The following is a 21,920-nucleotide window of genomic DNA, read 5'->3' as shown; positions in this document are numbered from 1 at the left end:
CTCTAAGAGGACCAATTTCATACATGTATTCAGAGAACACTTAAAACAGATCAGTCGGATAAGGCCTCTTAGAAAAAGCAGTGACAACTACTTTCTTTTTAAAGGAAAGAAAGAAAGAAAAAGCAGGGAATGATATTGGGTTTCAGTGCCCACAGCCAGAAATGTGGTAATCAATTTGCTCTAAAAACACATTGGATATAGAGGTCTTAAGAATGGCCAGGAAGGGTACTCCTGCACAGCTCCACTGATGAGTTTCCAGGTTCTGTGTATACCAGCAGGTGCAGATCAGTTGGGCAAACTCAAGAGAAGGTGTCCTAACAGAGCCAGGGAAATAGTGAAAATATACCCTAACTCTCCAAATGTATTGAATAGGGAGCCTACCTCAAGGCATTAAATTGTAGTAGGTGGCAGAGCACCTATAAGGAAATTTAAGTCTCCCTTGGGGAGCTAGTCCCTAGTAAAATGTTCCTAAGCAGTTCCCAATTACCATTCACATTTTTTGATTACATTCTGTCCTCCAGCCTAATTGTTTTCAGCTTTGTGAAAATGGTCCTCTTGAAACATCAAGTGCATGCATGCACATGTGAATGCATGAGTGTGTACATGCATATATGTGTGTGTTACTGGTTTGGATATAATTGGCTGCACATAACAATGTAGTAAAGGCATGATGGTTGTACCTAAGTGGACAGTAAACTTTAGTTCAGTTATCAATTCTTCAGTCACCTATCAGGAAGATTTCTCAGCTTAAGAAGCAGAAGGAGCATAGTTAGAGAGGCCATATTGTTTTAAGGGGAAGGATAGTCCAAATGCTGCTTCTCCACCATGAGAATCTAAACCAGGAGTGGGCAATTATTTCAGGTGGAGGACCATTTAACGAGTTTTGGTGAGCTGTCAAGGACCACAACTGTAGCTTGCCCCTTGGTCGCCATCTTGGGACCAGAAGTCCTGGCCCCTAACCCCTGATCTTTGCCACCAGAAGTCCCTCCCCTTGCCCCCAGAAGTACTCCTTTTGAGAAGGGGGTTTGCCATCTTGGAACTGGAAAAAAAACAAACAAATTATATACTAAAAATCAAACACTGACAATAACATTTTAATTTTATTTTAAAATATATTTTTGTCCTGATTGGTGTATGTTTGTGTGGTATATATATATAGGTAATAGCTTAATAGCTCAAAACGAAGTCTTACTCTTGTATATTGTGGGGGGTAAGGGGATGGGGGGGGTCTGTGGGTTTGTGTGTGTGGACATGTGGATGTTGGGTGTGGGAGAGGGTGTAGGGGTGTGTGTCGATGTGGAGGTGTTTGTGTGGAGGTGTGGCTGGGTGGGTATGGGGTTGTGGGGTGTGTGGAGGGGAAGGGTGGCTGGGGGTGTGCATGGGCAGGTGGTTATGGGGTGTGTGTGGAGGGGTGTGGATACATGTGTGTGGTGCGGTGTGTGCATGTAGTAATGAGTGGGGCTTCCCCCCAGAGGTGCGCAGGTGTGTGTGGGAGGGCGAGTGTGGGGAGGAGTGTGGTGGGGTGGTATTTTTGAGGTGTGTGATTGTGCGCAGCAGAGGGTGTGGTTGTGGGGGAGGGTTTGTGGACATGGTGAGATGTGCATGGGAGTCCCTTGTGCATGCCTCCCTGAGCTAGTCAGCACCTGTTCTCACCCCGCAACAGCCTGGAGCCCTGCAACTCCTCCCCACAACTGCCAGCAGCCCCAGCCCTGCCCTGTGCTTGCTCCAGACTCACCCCCACTGGAGCAGATCAGCCAAAACCTGAGCATAGCCCTGACCTAGCCCGCCCTGCGCCTGCTCTGCACCACCCACCTGTGCAACGTTGTGTCTCCCCCTGGGCACACAGTGGGGCTGGGGTGGCTCTGCAGCTGGACTGCCTTTCTCGGCAGCCCAGGTGGCAGCGGCTCCTTCCACCTGCTGCCACTGCTGCTGGCCCCAGCCCCACAGTTCTGGTAGGGACCCACGCTGCACAGCCCTGACTCTACATGACCCACACCTGCTCTGGATTCGCCTACCCAGTCTCAGCAGCAGCAGTATGGGACAAAAGCTGTTGCTCAGCACAGGGGAAAAGTGGCTCCTCCCCCTCGCTGCTGCCAGCCATTCCTGCTGCAGCTGCCCAGAGCCCATGCCAGGCTGCCCTGCGTCTATGCTGCCATCACCACCACCTCTGGGCTGCCCTGCCCTGCAGGGCAGCAGATGCAGGGCAGCCCAGCATGGGCTCTGGGTGGTTGTAGCAGGAACAGCTGGCAGCTGTGAAGGGGAGGGGTCACTTTTCCCGTGCACTGAGCAACAGCTTCTGTCTTGTGCCGCCACTGCTGAGCCTGGGCAGGAGAACCCAGAGGAGGTGCAGGGCACACAGGGCCGGGGCTTTGCAGCATGGGTCCCCAGTGGTGCTGTGGGGCTGGGGCCAGCAGCAGCGGAAAGAGCCACTGCTACCTGGGCTGCCTAGAAAGGCAGTCCAGCTGTGAAGCCACCCCAGCCCTTCGGCGTGCCCAGGGGTCAGCAGGACACACCACAGATGGACAGTGCCTGGGCCAGGAAGGACCAAGGGACCCGCCACAGGCTGGACAAAGACCTGCTGCAGGCCGGATGCAGCCCCTGGGCCATATTTTGCCCATCCCTGGTCTCAGGCCAAAGGGAAAAGCTGATTTTAGCTTGCCTTCTCTGCCCTGTGGTTGGTATTCCTGACTTCTTGAGAAGTGTCTGCTTCTTTTGCTAGAAAATCATGCTCTGTTTCCCCTATTCTATGTTACTTGCATGCAAAGGGGCTAGGGCACCTATAAGGGTGATCACTAGAATCTGCAGACAAGGGGCCTCTCCTTGCCTCATCAGTGCTCCTAGCTGTTATATGAGAAGCCCAGATGTATAAGTGAAACATTTATTGCTCTTACATAACCCAGTTAAAATCCTTGATTTATTTCACTAGTTCTATGTTTCAAGACAGTCTATACATGTACAACATAATTCTCATTTTAATTTTTTTGCCAGTAAAACAGTAAAAGCAAACCTGAGGACCTATTTTTCAGGCTCTGTGCTACAGTTATATTGAGATTATTTTGTTAAAAGAAAAAATGTAGAACTCCTTTTGGTTTATACATATCTAAATTAGGTCCTTCCATGCCTGGAGAAGTTTTAAATAGAATTTCTGTTTTATTTGTTCTGCAAAAGTTTAAAGTGGTCTTGAAGGAAGTGACCACCTAATCTGAAATACAGAATCAGAATACCAACTATGATTGTAGCCAATAAAAGGTGTTACTTTTCTTTACTCTTTTCAAATATTGATAATAAATATTAAAGAAAACTGAGAATTTACTTCAGTGCAGTGCTGCCTAACCTTTCAACTAGTGGATATGAAGTGTAATAAAACTACATTTTGTTTTAGCACATGGAGCAGCAGTAGCTGGCATGGCCGAGTTAAAGGAGGATTGAAGGGGTTTCAGAACTTCATGGTTTCTGACAGTAACATGAGTTTTGTTGAATTTGTAGAACTCTTCAAATCTTTCAGGTAAAATCTATTTTAATTGTATTTTTATTGATCTCATTTACCATTTCAAAGATGATAAAAATCTATAAAAGACACAAAACGAACTTTCCTCCTGTATTGTAGTGTTCGCAGTCGCAAGGATCTTAAAGACCTTTTTGATGTCTATGCTGTACCCTGCAATCGCTTGGGATCTGATTCTACTCCACTTTATACCAATCTGAAGATTGATGAAAACACCAGTGGACTCCAGCCTGATTTAGGTTTGTTAAGAAAATACCACTTAGAAAGAATTGATCTAGTTTGAATAGTGGGCTTAAAGAACAGTGCATTACAACCTTAACTAAAGGGTGGCTACCACATCCCCACAATAACAGTTCAGCCATTCCATCTATGCAAACTTAGCTCGACTAATTTAAGAAGCTTAATAAATGTAAAGTGTTTATCAGAAGCAAATCAGGAATAGTGTGTGGAATCACTTTCAATTGGAAATTTCCAAGAAGAATGTGAATAGGCATCTGGCTGAGATAGTTTAGAAACAACCAATTACAAGAACTCAGACTAAATGATTCTTGGGCCATGAACAGACATTACACTTTTACTGGTATAAGTGATCAGAAACAGGTGTATTCAGGGTAACAGAACAGAAGTTTGGTGCACAAAATTGGTTTATAAACATAACAGAATAGAAATTCGGCATGTCTAAACTGTCTTAAAAATAGCGGAACCCAATCTAAGATATGCGCCCCTCCTCCTCCCCCTCCAAAAGATCACGTGTGTTCTGTTTGCTACCAATCTAAACTATACCACTTATAGAAAACTGCATAACTAAATCCTTGGATGATGGTGTCACCGTGGACGTAGTCTTTCTGGACTTTAAGAAGGCCTTTGACACTGTCTCTTACTCCATCCTCATCAATAAATTAAGTGACTGTGGCATTGATGCCTGCACAGTTGGATGGGTAAAAAATTGGCTGATGGGGCACACCCAGAGAGTAGTGGTGGATGGGTTGTACTCAACCTGGTGAGATGTGAGCAATGGGGTACCTCAGGGCTCAGTCCTTGGGCCCGCACTGTTTAACATCTTCATCAGCGACTTGGACGAGGGGGTGGAAAGCACACCGTCCAAGTTAGCTGATGACACTGAGATGTGGGGCGAGGTGGGCACACTTGAAGGAAGAGAGTGGCTGCAACTAGATTTAGACAGACTACAAAAGTGGGCAGATGGGAATAGGATGGGGTTCAATGTAGACAAATGCAGGGTGCTGCACCTTGGGAGAAGGAATCCACAGCATACATACAGGCTGGGGAGTTCCCCTCTTGAAAGCACAGAGGTGGAAAGGGATCTTGGAGTCATTATTGACTCCAAGATGAACATGAGCCACCAATGCCAGACTGCAGCCAGCAAGGCTAGTCATATCTTGTCATGCATCCAAAGGTGCATCTCAAGCCAGTCCAGAGAGGTGATACTCCCCCTCTATGCAACTTTGGTCAGGCCGCAGTTGGAGTACTGTGTCCAGTACTGGGTGCTGAACTTCAAAAGGGATGTGGCCAGCCTGGAGAGGGTTCAGGGGAGGACCATCCGCTTGGTGAGAGGGCAGCAGGACAAGCCCTATGAGGAGAGACTGAGGGACTGAACGTGTTCAGCCTCAGCAAGAGGAGGCTGAGGGGGGACCTGGTGGCTGCCTACAAGCTCATCAGAGGAGATCAACAGCAAATAGGTAGAGCCCTTTTCTCCCCAGCACCACCTGGGGTGACAAGGAACAATGGTAATAAGCTGATGGAGAATAGGTTTAGGTTAGAGATCAGAAGGCAATATTTTACAGTTAGGGTGGCCAAAATCTGGAACCAGCTTCCCAGGGAAGTGGTCCTTGCCCCTACCTTGGGCAAATTCAAGAGGAGTTTGGATGATCACCTGTCTGGGGTCTTGTGAACCCAGCATCCATTCCTGCCTGTGGCAGGGGGTCAGGCTAGATGATCTGTTCAGGTCCCTCCTGACCCTAGCTACTCTGAAACTATGAATTCTGTACCTAGCCTGAAGGTCTTTTCTAATGCTGATTTCACATGGGATTTACAAGAACTGCATTATCTTTGTCTTTTTGAAATTGTCATCTAAGTTTCAAATTTAAAAATTAGTTTAAAAATGAGAGGAACTACATGTGAGGGATATGTATGTGTGTGTATAAGTATTCTAGGATTTGGTCCATAGCTATTGAGAATTAGGACTTACTCCCTGAGTGAATAATACTTTACTCCTTTGAGTAATAGAATAATTATTTATAATTTCAGGTCTAACTTAATATTTCTAAGCATTGAAATTCAACTAATTGAATATTTCCATTTTATCTCTTAGATTTATTGACCAGGAATGTTTCGGACCTTGGTTTGTTCATTAAGAGCAAACAGCAACTTTCAGATAACCAGAGACAAATATCTGATGCTATTGCTGCTGCTAGTATTGTAACAAATGGTACAGGAGTAGAAAGCACATCGTTAGGAATATTTGGAGTAGGCATTCAGCAGCTTAATGACTTCTTAGTGAACTGCCAAGGAGAACACTGCACCTATGATGAAATCCTCAGTATTATCCAGGTCTGTAAAACAAACATCTTGCAGTTTGTCTAATCATTTTATTAGGGATTTTCTTTCTTCTATGTTTTCCTCTGCAGATGTTTGTTCTTTGTCTCCAAATCACCACCTGCATAGATATCGGACTACCTCATTGGAAGACTTCAGTTTGTTTAAAACTGGGTGCATCTACACGTGCATTTTCTTCAACCTAAATTTACTGTGCAGTAAGATACTGCACAATAAGGGGTTTTGGGTAGGTGTTTACACATGCATAGATTAGGGAGCAGATTTGCTCCCAGTTCCTGCAGCGCACCCCTGGGGCTACTTGGGGGAGCTCCAGGCTCCCCCTGGTTGCTAGCCCAGAGGCTGGCAAGGAGCATCGGGACAGGAGACAACTGTCTCCTGGTCCCGGGGGGCTGCTTGCTGCTGGGGCGGGAACAATGTCCTCCTGCCCTGGCAGCAGGGAGCTCCTGGCCCTGGCTCCCTGATCAGGGACATGGGGCTTGGAAAGAGCTGCATGGGTGGGGCAGGTCCCAGCCCTCTGCTTCAATCAGCCAGTTAGCAGCTAGCAGCTAGCTCAGTGCTAGTTGCCCCACCAGCAGATGGTGAATCTGCCCCACCCCTGCAGCTATTTCTAAGACCTTTGACCCAATTACCTGATCAGGCCATGGGCCTGGGACCTGACCCTGACTGTGACAGTTCTCAGCATTGGTGACACATAGAGGGTGCATGCGGGTGCATGTGTACCCCCTGAGATTAGCAGTGCACTCCCTGCAAAGAGCGCTGCTGACACTGCTGATGGCTCCTGTGGGCAGTTGCCACTTGCAAGGCCCCTCCCCCCGCCCCACCACCACCACTGACACTGCCAGTGGCATCTGCGGGCGGTCCCCAATCACTGCTGGCCGCCTCCGGTCTGCGGGTGGTCGCTGACAACCAATTGGTGCTTGCCACCCCTTCCCCTCCCAGCCACCAACACCACTGTTGCTGCCTGCAGGAGCTCCCCATTCACCGCTGCCACGCCCCCACCACTGCCACCACCACTTGCGGGCAGTCGCTGTGCCCACCCTCACCCCCCCCCAGCCTCTGGGGGCATCCATTGTTCATGGTTCTTAGCCAGCCCTGGCCTGTGCGGGTGAAGTCTGCACATGTAGCCCAGAATTTGCTGGGGACTGCCCAAAACAGGACAGTCCCCTACCACCTCCAGGCTGTACATGCTTCTCCAAGTAGCCTGGGGCTGGCTGGAACTGTCCTGTTCAGAGGCAGGTCCCAGCCAGCTCCAGGCTGGGTGGGGAACTGTCCCCATGCAGGGAGCTCCCAGCCCCTGTTCCATGACTGCAATTGTGATTTCAGAGTATGGGCTGGGGAGCTTATTCCCTGGCCAGCTCCATGGGCACAGAGCTGGAGTGGGGAACACGGGACCTTGTTTTCCATCCAGCTCTGTGCTCATGGAACTGTGTGGGAAACAAGCTCTCCAGCTTATTCATCCCCAGCTCCATGCTTGCAGAGCTGGGTGGGGAACAAGCTCTGCAGCTGACCTTGGGGCTTAGGCTGAGAGATAAGGGTCTCCCAGCCCCCCACTCCCTGATCATGATGGTGGAGTGGGGGCTGGGAGATAAGGATCTCCCAGACCTCACTCCATGATTGCAATCTGGGAGTAGCCGCTTGTAGTTCCCTGCTGCTGGGGCAGAGGGACATAGTCCTTGCCCAAGCTCCTGTGACAGAGCCCGCCCCAGCAGCAGGCAGCTCCCAGGGGCAGGGAGCTATCTCCCACCCCCTTGTGGACAGCTGACTCGGAGCAGATTTGGTTCCTGGCCAGGCATCTACACAAGTACTATGGCACAGTTACTAATGACAAGTAAATTTGCTATGTAAATTTGCAGTTAGCAAATTTACTTGGGATTAGGGAGATTTACTATGAAGTAAGCATGTGCACAAGTAGATCCACATGTTTACTTCACAATAAACTATGCCAATTCACCATTAAGCACCTTGTGTAGACCCACCTACTCTTCGGTAAGGACAGGGTCCCAAATAGTTCTCTTCCAAGAGAGCAAATGCTTTTATTTCACTAATGTTCTTTATTTCCATTAGATATGACAAAGAGATGTGAATTTAGTACTGTGTTCATTGTGTGTTATAAAAATAAGGCTGGGTATCATATTGTAAATTCTTAATCTCTTTATGTTTGTCTAATGTAATCCAAAATTGTACTCCATTGAATTTAACAAAACTATCAAAATATTTTGAACAGTTTACATGCTAGCAGGTGCGTCTACACATGCATTAATGTGCCTTTGCTACTGTGCCTTAAGTTTAGTACTTCTAACACAAGGTACTACTTAAATGCATGGTACCTGGCACTAATGTGTAGTAGCAAAGGTGCACGGTCTTTTTGTAATGCTTAATGTGCAGTAGACTAATTCTACTGCACATTAGTGCATTAGCATGGTTTTTGCCATGATGAGCTAATGTGCAGTAGAATTAGGCTACTGCAGATTAAGGATCTCATGTTGATGCGCCCAGTGTGTACAGTACAAACTCACAGCAGCGTTCAAAAGTCAGAAAGCAGAGAGGAGTCTCAGAATGACACTTCAGAATTTGATGATACAAGTCAAGCTGTCACTGAACACTGGTAAATGCAAATAGTAATTTTCCTTTATCATAATAGGAATTCAGTATTATTTAAGGACAAGAGGCAAGAAAAGGGTGCCTGATTTTAGGTCCGTATTCTGCATTTGTAAGCTCTGTTCCATTTCTAATTTTGTATTTTAAAAACTTTAAAAATTTTTGCAACATCAGTAATCACCATCAATTATCAGTATGGTGAAGAGACCTGAGTAATCAAAACATTTAAATAGGGACCTATTCAAATTACAGTTTTGTGATTTTTGCAGAAACCGCGAAAAACAGTGGTTTCTGCAAACACTGCGAAAAATGGCAGCTTCTGCAATTTTTATAGAATTGCCAGGGGGAAAAAACTTGCTAAAAACAAAATGGTGGTTCCCCAGCAGGAACCGTTAGCAACTGCAGCCCAGGCTCACAGCCCATAGGGGGGAGAAGCCACCTGCACAAAGGGGAGCTACCAAGATGGTGCCTAGTCCATCTACTGCTGATTGGCTGAGAGGGCTGCCTTTTGTGCAGATGTGCCCCTCTCTGCCAATCAGCAATAAGGGGCAGGGCCACATGAAGGGCAGCCTTCTCAACCAATTGGTGGTGAGGCCAGGGCCACATGAAAGGCACCCCTCTTGGCCAATCAGTGTAGGGGTAGGCTCACTGCAGAAGGACCTTAAAAATGGCGCTGGGTGCTGTAAGTGGCTCGTGATATTTCCTTCGCCTCAGTGCACTTTAAATAGATCCGTGCACATAAATACAGCTTTCAGATACCAACCCATTGGTTTGATATGCAAATGGTAAATTGTAAAAATGTCAGAAAGCATGATTAAAATAAATATCATTCTGTTACTACTTCTTACAGAAGTTTGAACCCAGTGTCAACATGTGCCAGCAGGGACTGCTTTCATTTGAAGGATTTGCAAGGTATTAAACATATTATATCTTACTATACATGTGATGTTGTTTACTTGTCTTTTGTGCTAAATACTCACCACAAAGTAACATTTTTTCTTTTCTAGATTTTTGATGGATAAAGACAACTTTGCCTCCAAAAATGATGAATCACAAGAGAATGTTGAAGAATTACAATTTCCACTGTCATATTATTACATTGAGTCTTCACACAATACTTACCTCACAGGCCATCAGCTTAAAGGAGAATCCTCAGTAGAGCTTTATAGCCAGGTATACAGAATTAGATCGTTGCTTAGTTTTCAACATGAACTCATTTTACTAGCAAGTCACAGAAACATGACCTTTTTGCTTTGAAAACTGAAATGTTCTAAACCCCTGCTTATAAAATGTTGGAAAACATGTGTGGGAAAGCTGCTTGTATGCACAGTTGTGCTCAAATGCTTTTTTCTAAAACAAAAAATGGGTTTAGTTTAAGATTCATAGCTTTTAGACACTAGTCAGTCTGACCTAACCTACTAAAATTAGACTTTCCCACAGGAAAGACGGATCTAAGATTTTAGTTCATTTAAATGTCAAAAACACTATTCAGATACTGTACATTGTAGTGAAAAGACAAATTTCTAATAATATTAGATTTTCTGATAATATTACTTCTAGGAATATGTTACGGTTTATAAGACTCTGGTGATGAACAGGAAAAAAGGATTTTTCTCTAGAGGGTTTTGGGTCTGTATTTTTTTATTTTTAACAAATACCCCAAAAACATCAAACTTTCTGTGAATAGAATTTTCATCACTCAGTTTATTAAGGATAAATTCATCCACGTGTGAAAAGCTTGTTTGGAGTTCTCTGTGCCTCTTCTGTGCTATGTTTGGAGGAAAGGGTTGGAGGCTGTGAAACTATGCATGAGGAAGCCCTGCATTTGTATTATACTGGATCCTATGGAGGAGGTTTCTGAGACAGCCCCACATAACAGCATACAAGTAGGGTTGGGTGTAGGCAGGTATCCATTATCTTTAACACTTGCAATTGCTACAGTGTATAACAGTGGTGTTCAACCTATTGCATGTGGGCCAGAACCAGTGATTGGACCTGGCATACAGCATAGGGGATCGCTGGCAAGCAGCTTGGCCAAACATGTTCCATTGCTTACCACTGATCTCCTCCATAGCTCTCTCCCTCTTTCTCTCCCCACTTCCCTTTCCTCCCTCTGACATTGGCAGCTATCTCCCTCTGCCTTCCTCCCTACTCACCTTTCCTACTGGAGGGGAGAGATGGGCTATGGTGCAGCTAGGTCCCAGGCACGCAGCCCACTGCTCTTAAATGTTGAGATCCACTGGTCTGTGTTATTTCCCTGGGGAAGATTTGGATTGTGTTTCAGCCCAGTGCCCCAGACTCCTAGGTGGGATAAAGATTTCATCCACCCATGATACAGTGCGCTTAAATATACTTAGGAGAATTGTATTTCACCTAATCATTTATGGTTTTTCCAGAAGTTACACTGATTCAAGAGAGCTCTATTTGGAACACAAGGTTACAACGATAAAAAAGCTAATAGCACTTACATTAATAGATTATTTAAATAATGATAGAAATAGCAAGAATGAACAGTCTGAAAAAAATGTTCAGGCTAAAACCTGCTTCAAAAGTGATTTTGTAAGGCGTCTTGTGAAAAATTATGGGCTGGAAGTCAGGCTAGGGTACCCAAGGAAGCTTGTTTCTTTCTCAGGCCAAACATCCTCATATGATCTTCAACAAGTATTATTTTGCTGTTGCCAGGTCATCTTTTCTCAAAACAAACAAACAAAATCCCACAGAAGTCTTGGCCAGAAAGATTCAGTGGAGTGGCCATCCCCTGGTCTAGATAAGATTGCTGTGTAGTTTACACACTTGCTCTGACAGGTCCCTGTAAAAACCACTTAATACAACCAAATTTCCAGTTTCCTTGGCCCCCACAGCAATACTGTAAACTTAAAAGTTTCTCTCTATTTCTCTTGGGAACATTTTGTTTTCTTCCCCCAATGTGTTCTTCATTTTCCCTTTCTCTCCAAATTTGTTGATTGCAGCTGCTGGAACAGGAGCTTCGGTTGTCTCCTTTCAGTCCTCCTCCCAATATTCCCTGCCCCCCCCAGGATGGTGACCTTATGGACAACCTGCTCAAGCAACTTCTCCCCATCCACCAAGTTGCTGTTTAATACTGCAGAACCCTTTTTAGTTTTGAACATTGCTGGTCACCTGGGATGAATTATTAATTTCTGTTACAGGTTCTCTTACAAGGCTGCAGGAGTGTGGAATTAGACTGCTGGGATGGTGATGATGGAATGCCTATCATTTATCATGGACATACACTCACAACTAAGATCTCTTTTAAGGTAGATTGATCATTTTTATCCAGAAAACAAAAATGAAAGAACAAAATTAATATTTTTCCTTTATATGAGGATACTAGCTTGATTAAACAAGAATTGTCCTTCAGAAGAATACAAGTTACTAATGGATTGCTAATTTACACTACACTTGATACTATAGTTGAATCATGAAATCGAAACTCCCTTGATTGGTCATAATCAAATAAAAAGGATGTTGTGTTTTTCACATTTGAGAACTGTGCCTAATTTTTTAACATTTATACTACAATATTCCACATTTTTATTTTACCTGTAACTACAAGTATCTGTATTAGTTTTGTCATAACAGGACGTTAAGGGCTGAGTGGAAAGCTAGGGACTCCTGCTGCTTAAATTGTGGAAACTGAAGGCTGGACTGGGAAAGTATATTCCTCTTCAGCTATTCATGATCATTTATTTATGGACATAATTACAAGCTACTTATGTTGTAGAAGAACTGAACCATGTGTCCTTATCAAAATCTTTTGGTCTTGTAGGAAGTAGTTGAAGCTATTGATCGCAATGCCTTTATCACCTCTGACATGCCAATCATCATATCTATAGAAAACCACTGTTCATTACCTCAGCAACGCAAAATGGCTGAAATTTTTAAGGTAGGCCATAAACTGAACTAAATTATTCCAAGCACACAGAATGGACTTTTTTTCATGATATCTCACATATTCTCAATATTTCAGAATGTGTTTGGAGATAAGCTGGTAACTAAATTTTTATTTGAGAGTGACTTCTCTGATGACCCTATGCTCCCATCACCTGACCAACTGAGAAGAAAAGTTCTACTTAAAAACAAAAAACTCAAAGCCCATCAAACTCCAGTGGATATATTAAAGCAAAAGGTAAAATTCTTAACACATTTTGATATATACATGGCTATTTAAGGGGGGGAAAGCACTAATGCACTGTCACTTTAAGGTATACAGCAGAACCAATCTAATGTGCATTAACAACTGGAAGACTCATGGTATATTGCCAGAGTTTGCAAATAAGGAAATGGGTGCAATGAAAAGATATAGGTATAGCATCTTAGAATAGTATGGCATTTTGGTTTCATGATACTTTCAGTATTCTAGATAACACAACATGATATTTTTGATAAAAGTAAATGGGGTATACTGCAAGTCCAGGACATCATCAATACATTTTGACTGAGAAATGGAGAGAGACCTTTAGGGTTTTGTGCATTTTTTCATTTATTAAACTATTTTTTTACTGTATTCAGATCAGGTGTTTTCCTACTAAACAGATATTTTCATTTTGCTAGACTGTGGAAGACTGTAACATATTTTTATTATATGACATTTCCAATATAGGCAGCTATATCTATTTAAAAAGCTGCATTTAGTAGTTTAAAGATCTGTTTCCTTCATGAAATGGTCTCTATCTTTTTTAATAGATGCAATGAATGAAATGCTCTTCCAGAAATGGAGTTTATGTCCCAGCAACAGGCAACAAAGTAACATTTTTGTTACAGGCAACAACAGCTCAAACTTCCTCAAGATTATAGTCTCTTTTATTTTACTAAACCAATCTTCAGCCTGTCATTTTTTTCAATGGACTCTATAATAACTCTGTTACTAAAGGCTTGGTATTATCATTCAACATGGAGTTAAATTGATTATTTAATGGAAAATGGAATTCCACTAAATTTCATTTGTGGATTGAATTCACTTCCCTCTCTCATCACTTTGGGTTAATGTAAATTCTGTGGCTAGGTAGGTGGGTGTGAGCAATGCCTTTGCTAGAATATACATGCAGATCTATCTTCTACTCCATATGACAGTGTGCAAGATACACAGCAGTTCCATTCAGTAAAACATCATTACCAGTAAATATGCCGTTTTGAGATGTAGGAGGAGCTTAGTTTCTTTGGAATTTTAGGGATTGTCTAAACAAAGTTACAGCAGTTGTAATTATCCCTATATCAGCAGAGCCATACCACTACAACTTCCAGTGTGGAAAATGACTTCTCCTAAACTGTGAAAAGGCACTGTTACACCAGAATAGGAGTGTCAGCAAGGGAAATTATACCTGTATAACAATAGTGGTTTAAATTCACACATTACATTAAACCTTTTTTACTAGTATAATTTTTCTGTGTAAACAAGTTTTAGAATGCTATTTTATCTTGCTCATGACAATCTGTTTTTTCCTCCTGGGAAAGCAGAAAACCAGATTATCTGTCATATGAGAAAAAGAAGACACATGCAAATAAGAGAAAGTTTAATTTTTAGAAATATTTATGATCTTTTTTAATTACTTTGATGCTATAGGCACACCAACTAGCATACATGCAGGCACAGGCTAGTAATGGTGCTAATGTTGTTAACCCCACAACTAATGAAGAGGAGGAGGATGAAGAGGATGAATATGACTATGATTATGAATCTCTCTCAGATGGTAATTATGTTTGTGAATTTTTTAAATATACAACTGTAACAGTTTTCCATATGTTCTATTATATCTTTAAATCAGTTAAGTTTGCCTCAGTCAAAAGTTGAAACATAGACCTGGCACCACCACAGGATACTGCAGTAACCTAGAGACTTTTGTCCAGGGCAAATGGTTTATAGTCACAATCTAGGCCTAAATGTCCAAATGTCTCTTAAACATGCCATTTCCTTGGCATTCACATTGCTGGCATCCAGAAATCAAACTAATGATTGTTGTATTATTGGGTTAATTGTGGTAGCCAACAATTAAGCTGGTTTTTACAGACAGTCTTCAGAGCAGGAGCAGAGTGTCATTTTACTGAGCGCTTGCTGCTGCTGCTGCTGGCCACTGCAAAGGTACTTGTCAGAGAAGGACTGAGTATGTCCCTAAGGTCAGTTAAGTTACACTAGGGATGTACTAGCCTAAGACGTTCAGAAGTGGCATTAGCTACTGATTTCAGACATTATCAGAAACTGTGTCATATAAAGGTACATCACAACTGGCTGCAAAATTCATACCACCCAGACATATAGCAAAAGATTGAAATATTTTATTTATTAAAACTAAGGTCCTGTGATGCCTGGCCTTCATACAACTGCTGAAGTTCAGAAAGTTTACCAGGTTCAGCTCTCTTTTCAGTGAAGTACTTGTGTTCAGCTGGCACAATAGAACCTGTATTTAAATAGTTCTTTGTTTCTCTCATAGAGATGCTAAAAAAATCAATTTAATAAGCAGACTCAGTAATTATTTCTCTGTTCAGTGCTGCATGTAAGTTAATTATGGGTGAGATTCTAGTGCCTGCTCCAGCGAGGCAGCTAGAAAGCCAACTTAAATTGTCACTTGAGGATTCTTCTTGTGGGGAAGAATCTGTAAGGGACATATGTAAAAATATGCTGGTCCGATGTAGATGCTTCTGATTTACTGGCCAGGAAAATTTTACAACTTTTCCACATTAAGTAGTACTTAACATTAGTCAGAAGAAGTTTTGAAAAACTTGAAACAACAACTAAAAATTTGCACAGTGCATTAGACAAGGTAACCTGTGCATGGTTTACTGCTTCATTATAATGGTTACCCTTTTGGTTTTGTTATTTTAAGTTAAAATAATCTCTGGCAGAACTAATCTAAATAATAGTCTGAAAACTTTGGGAGATTTTTTATTTTTAACAATTATAGTAGTTTTATATAATGCTTCTGATTTTACAACTGACACTTAATTTTCATTTCTTTCACTGTGTTTCTTAATTTCCTTTATTCTTATTCCCTTTCTGACTCTTTTCCTATAGCTGATGTCCTTAATGCTTCCCCTGCTCCTAACAGCCAGGAAGGTAAAGGCCGTTTGGTTGAGCATTTTAACTGCATGGATTTAACACTGTATTTCCAACTTACTGCAAATGCATAGTATTATTACATGATTCCTTGTTTTCATTAATATAAAATGTGGTAAAATATTTTCATAAGGTAGGGACCTGCATTAGAAAGCATATATATTCTAATAAGCTACCAAGGCACATATGACATACTGTAGATCTAGAGTGAATTTAAAATACCTGCTTTTGGGACAGTTTTCCATTACTTTTCCATTACTCAAATAAACCAATTAGGCTAAGTTTCTTACAAAAACATGAGGTACTCTTCTGCTTGGACGTGAATGCTTCTGCTATATCAGAAAGGGGTTATGTGTGTGTGCATGTGTATGCTAACAGACAGGGGAATGAAAAACAAAATATAGAATGTAAAGCTAACTTTAAGATAGTTGAGTAGTAACTAAATTAAATTTGAACTTCTACAATTCAAGAATATTGCCTTTTAATTTAGATGGCTAGCCAAGAGTTTGGCTTCTTGCTCTGCCAAAAGAAAACCTAGAACCGTTTTATTTCATGGTTTATGAAATGGTTTTATGTGGTTAACCTGTACTGAACAAAAAAGACAGGGAAGAAACTTTCATGAAAGAGACACATGCTAAGAAGAACAAAACTACATTTTTAAAAATAGAATATTATCACTGACAGAGAAATGCTTTGACCAGTGAATATATTCTTTTGCCATCAGATTAATCAGATGTGTCATTAGGAGCTTTATCCTTTATCCAATATCATGTTAGTTGAACTAAAATTTGCAGCCATAGTTCTTTGCCTGAATGTTATCTAAACATCAATTATTAATTAAATGCTGTTAATTTACAGATAACATTCTGGAAGACCGACCTGAAAGTAAGTCAACTGGAGATAAGCTACAGTTTGAATATAATGAAGAAATTGCCAAGAGAATAAAGAAGACTGATTACATTACTTACAGCAATAAAGGAAAGGTAATACTGCTTTTTCCTTTTCTTTTCCTTTCCTTTCCCCAGAACACAGACCAAATTCAAGAGGTTTTGGATTGTTTAGATGACTGGATATGTGTCTCAGCACTTTGTAGCACTACAAAAATATCATGCTAGGGGTGTAAAAGTGTTCCAGCTCCCTTGCTGGAGAGCTACAAAGTCACCTCAAAAGCAAGCTCTTCAGTCAGGAGCAAAAGGGGCTGCTTCTTGGGTCCCCTTGCCCACAGGGAAGCCACCCTTCCATCTCCTCTCCAGGGAGGAGGGCAGGCTGTCAGTGATCAGCTGGCAGCTTCTGAAAAGTAACAGCTGCCAAAAACAGTGCCAAAACCAGTGCCTGTGGAGTAGCAGGGGTAAGAAGAACAGTTCTGGCAGTGGGAATTTGCTAACCCTTGCTCCTTTCCCTTCTCCCCCCTAACCAGCTGCCTGCATGCTCTACTAATCAGGTGATTTGCAAAGCTGGGCAGTTGCACAACTACTATACCCAGCAAAGCTTCAACTGCAACAGTGACAGAGCCACCACTGCCCAGCTCCACAAATCAGTTGATTGGCAGAGCCGGGCATGTGGCTGCTGCTGTCAGCTCCACTGATCAGCAGTGGCTCTGTCACAGCCCCAGAGCTGCAGCCATCCTGGGACTCTTGAAGCAGAAAGAGGAATTGCTGCCTTGGCTATAGGAGCCCTGGCTCGTCCTACTACCAGCTCACTTCTGGGCAGACTATCAGAGAGCCAGCTGCTCCCCCTTGGAGGGAAGGATGGAGGGAGAGTAGGGGACTGTGGGATACTGGGGGGCCTACAGACCCCTGCAGTGCTACATGTAACTGTATGGGCATTACTAATAGCACTACAAAATGTAGCACTACCAAAAAGTTCCTCTTTGAAAGAAGTAACATTTTGTAGTACTTTTGCGCTCTTTGTAGCACTAGAAACAGCCTGAATAGCTGTTCACTCATATTTTGCAATGCTTCAAGGGTGTATTTAGCACTATACATGTAATGCCTGTGTATGGCCTGGGCCATCAGATTGCAAATGTACTTTTTATACACAAACAGCTAAAAGAAAAGAACCAGGCTGGAGAAAACAAAGTTAATGGACCAAATATCTAGCAAAAAAGGGTTCAAAAGTTATTTTAGGTGTAACAAACAGATCATACCCTCAGACATCAGCAATAAAAATAGGCAAACACATTTTAGAGGCCGCAACCCAGTGTCCACATGAAATCAGTGAGAATCTTTCCATTAACTTTAATAGTGATTGGATCAAGCCAGCTTCTGGCATGAGTGTACCTCTTTTACAGCTAGCTTGGCTATCTCTACAGTGCAGCCTGCAGTTTAGACCTACCCATAGTTAGTTGTACTAATGGCAAGATAGCTGATAGTAGCAGCAACTCTACTGAAGAATTAAAAAGCATGAAAATAATTGCTGAAACTGCTAACAGGTAATTAAAAAAAGATATTAAGGACATTGTGTAAGTAATGAAGGCCCAATTCTGTTCTCCATTTAGTTCTACCTCCCCGCTGCAGGTGATAGCAGAGCTGTGCCACCTTGGAGTGAGAGGGGAGCCAAAAAGCAAGTTGTGACTGAGAGTCACAATGGATTCTTGGTCTGCTCCTGGCCCAGCTTTTCAGGGGCCCTCCCTACGGACTAAGAGAAAGCGTTCAATTTGGCTTATTTGTAGCAATAAAAAAAACAGCCAAAACTGTAAGGACTTCATGTTTAAGATTGCTTTTATTTTTTCACATTATTTCAGCTGATTCATCCCCTTTTTTCACAGCCCATTTCTATGCATGTTCTTATTGTGAGAGTTTGCTGAACTCTGTAGATATCTCTTCGCACATTTACTGTGCCCTGGAGGCTGCATTTTCTTAGTTTCCCACCCTTCTTATTCTTTCAGATATATTCGAAATATTTAATATATTTCAAAATATTCTTTTTTTTTTAAAAAAAAAAGCACTTTTATTATTATTTTTGCTCAGTTAAAAATTTCCTTCTATGGAATTTTCTTTCAGATGTTGTGCTACATTTCTAAGCTTTTTCAGTTTTGACATTATCTCTCTAGCATTGAATGATAAGCATCAGAATTATAACAGATGGGGCTAGTTTCTCCTCAGTGGTTACACATAACTCCAGGGACAGTTAGCATGTATCAGGGTACTCAACCCCACTCCCATTAGCCAGATCCAACCTATACAACTGTGTGATCTGACTTATGGGGCTCCCCAAAGGTCTGGAAATTTGGCAGTGGGGAGCAGTGACAGTGTTAATAGCTGCTTCTCTTCAGCCAAATTTTTGGAACCATGGGGAGCCCCACAGGCCAGATGATGTAGCCCTGTGGGCCAGACTGAGCCAGCATGTGGCCAGATGCAGACACTTGGGGTCGGGCCAGCACACAGCTGGATCTGGGTGCATGGGATTAGGCTGGTGCTCAGCAGGATCTAGGCACATGGGATTGGGCCAGCATATGGGGTTGGGCCAGTGCATGGCCTGATCTGGGCTCATGGGTTTGGACCAGCATGCTGGATTGCACCCATGGACTGACTTCATGTGCTGACTTTGACCAGCCCACACCACTTGTCCATCTCATGGGAGTGGTAAGGCTGGGCAGCACTGAGATAAATCACTCTTGTTCATAAAGGAAAACCCACACTCCAAATTACTGCATCAAGGTCAATTTGAGCACCAGCCCTTCTTGTTGAACTCCCAACTCTGCACGTGTGTGTGTGGCACGGCACAACTTACCTGCACGCTGAAATAATGGACTCTCACTTTTTGTCAAATTAATAAATGAGAAACCAGCTTTAGGAAATAAATCCTTTATCTTTATAAGTAGCATGTATGCACTGCTGCTTCATGCTGATTGAATTTGCTGATAAGCATGTACCAGAGGTGGCTAAAAATAAAGTTTTGGAGAGACAGGCTTGCTTCAGGATCCTGAATGGCAATTTCTTGATATATATGTAAGGCCTTCATTCTGCAACTGCTTGTATAGTGCTTAGTGGTCAGCCACAGCAGCTAAAGTAGGTGTGCATGGAGAATTCATATATCTGGAGACACATGGGCTACAGCCTCATCCTCAGGATGCAAATATGTTGTGTTGCTACACATTCTCCACTCAGACCTCACTTCTGTTAATAGGTGTACATCATTAAGAGCCAAGTTTTTTCAAGTCATTTAGGTAGCTAAGATGTAAAGAGATTCCTAATGGGCCTTTCAAAATCAATGAGGTACCTAAGTCTCCCTTTAGAGATATCCACTACAACCGAGATATTTGAAGTTGTTTAGGCACCTAACTCCCACTGAAATAAATGGGATTAGGTGTCTAAACAGAGTTAGATACTTTTCTGCATATTTCAGTACTTACCCAGTTTTGAAAATCTGGTGCTTGGCTATTGCACAGCAGAAGTGCCATTAATGCAGGTTCACATTTTGCTGCAGTCATGTCTTGTACCTCATATTTATACATATAGCATCCCATACCTGAATCATACAAGATGAAACCCAAAATGTGTAACCTGTATGGGTATGTGCTATGTTCCCTGGCACAGTTGAACATTAAATCTATGGGAAGTTACTCAGATAAATAGGATATCAATCCTCTTACTCATGATTGTGTATTTAAGATGCCATATATCCAATATGAGCATGCTGTAGTAGTGTTGCTCAACCTTTTAAGTAGCAAGTACTGCCTAACTTCTGAAAATTTTAATAAGTACCCCAATACTCAATTTTCCAGGGAATTTTATATTTACAGAGTACTGTGTGCCATATGTTGGAAGAAGGGCTGCATATATAAGGCCATACAAATGTCTGATCTGGTGTGGGTAGGGATGCTACCTTTTACACCAGGGGTGCTCAAGAATGTACCTGGGCTAGAGGTGATGTTGGCCAAAGCTAGGAGGGCTGAACCCAGTGTCACACAAAGCGTGGCATGCCAAATTATTGTTGGGGAATTTAAAGCTCCGCACAATGTGCGTTGCACCAATATTTTTGCCATAGTTTTGAGAGGAGGAAGGGGTGAGAGAGAGAGGAAAAGAGGGCAAAAGAGAGAGACAGACAAGGATAAAGGGCGAGAGACAGAGAGAGACAGGGAAGTGGGGAGGGTGAAGAGAGAGAGGGAAGGGGGAGAGAGGGGGTACAGGTAGCAACTGTAATTGTGGAGCAGGCAGGTGGTTGGGGTGATGGGGAGAAGCAGAGGCCATGATGCAGTGAAGTAAGTCGGTAGGGCAGGGGTCGGCAGCCCCTGGGGCATATGTGCCCCTGCTGCAGCAGCCCCTGCCTGCACCAAAATTATGGTTGCTACCTGTCCCCTCTCTCTCCCCGCTTCCCTCTCTCTCTTCACCCTCCCCCCTCCCATCTCACTCTCTCTCTCTCCCGCCCTATATCCTTGTCTGTCTGTCTGTCTGTCTGTCTCTCTCACCCTCTTTCCCCATCTCTCTCACCCCTTCCTCCTCTTAAAACTATGGCAAAAATTTGAACATCCATTTCCAGCAGAACAAAGCCGAGCAGAGGGCAGCGACCAGATAGGCCTACGAGGTTGTGGTGAAAGCCATCTCTGGGGACCTGGCACAGAACTACTCCCCACAGTCTGTTCCCAGGGCTTTGTCCTGTTGCAAATAACTCATGTGTGAGGGCACTGAGCACTTCCCAGGGGAGACTGGCCTGGGAAGGGTTTCCAATGCACTGATTAGCCTTCGCTGCAAAGCTTCCAAATATTTCAGGCCTTAATAACACAATAAGGAGCAGAAACACTAATAAGCAAATTAAGAGAATGTTCACGCTATGCTAATGAGCATGGCATGTGAGGCCATTTTGCTTGGCACTCCACTGCTAGCCATGGAGCCCAAGCTATTCCCAGCAGGTGGTTGGGAGACTGCAAGCCCTGCTGCAAGCAGCCCGGGTTCTGTGGCTGGCAGCAGCTAGCCACAGCCTGGGCTGGCTGCGGCCAGGAGTCTGCAAAGGAGCTGCTCCTACATCCCACAGCTCCAAGTAGATGGGGAAGGGAGCCCTGAGGCAGCGCAGCCCAGAAAAGCCCTGTGCCACCACTGGCACTGCCTGTATCCAGCCTGGGCTCTGGGCAGCTGCAGTAGGGAGGCTGCAAACAGCTGCACCGGACTCCACAGCCTCGGCATCACCTCCATGCCAGCGACTGCACATGCCCCTCAAAGCAGAGAGCAAGTTTGT

At 43.3% G+C, this 21,920-nt stretch overlaps 1 protein-coding gene across 2 annotated transcripts in view; it reads left to right on the top strand.

The window, feature by feature from the left end:
- PLCE1 (phospholipase C epsilon 1) overlaps nucleotides 1-21,920 on the top strand; it is a 358,483-nt gene that overhangs the window by 297,835 nt on the left and 38,728 nt on the right. The window contains exons 12-22 of one of the 2 annotated variants that reach the window (XM_059729969.1): nucleotides 3,383-3,505; nucleotides 3,608-3,744; nucleotides 5,835-6,073; nucleotides 9,528-9,589; nucleotides 9,685-9,850; nucleotides 11,845-11,952; nucleotides 12,465-12,581; nucleotides 12,666-12,824; nucleotides 14,259-14,385; nucleotides 15,705-15,746; nucleotides 16,605-16,729. In XM_059729969.1, coding sequence (XP_059585952.1) covers nucleotides 3,383-3,505; nucleotides 3,608-3,744; nucleotides 5,835-6,073; nucleotides 9,528-9,589; nucleotides 9,685-9,850; nucleotides 11,845-11,952; nucleotides 12,465-12,581; nucleotides 12,666-12,824; nucleotides 14,259-14,385; nucleotides 15,705-15,746; nucleotides 16,605-16,729 — 1,405 coding nt within the window. The remainder of the gene's footprint in view (nucleotides 1-3,382; nucleotides 3,506-3,607; nucleotides 3,745-5,834; nucleotides 6,074-9,527; nucleotides 9,590-9,684; nucleotides 9,851-11,844; nucleotides 11,953-12,464; nucleotides 12,582-12,665; nucleotides 12,825-14,258; nucleotides 14,386-15,704; nucleotides 15,747-16,604; nucleotides 16,730-21,920) is intronic. The other variant, XM_019484254.2, reaches the window with a different exon arrangement.

Source organism: Alligator mississippiensis, chromosome 6 (assembly GCF_030867095.1).
Source record: "Alligator mississippiensis isolate rAllMis1 chromosome 6, rAllMis1, whole genome shotgun sequence".
NCBI lineage: Eukaryota > Metazoa > Chordata > Crocodylia > Alligatoridae > Alligator > Alligator mississippiensis.
This window is presented reverse-complemented; position numbering and strand designations above follow the sequence as displayed.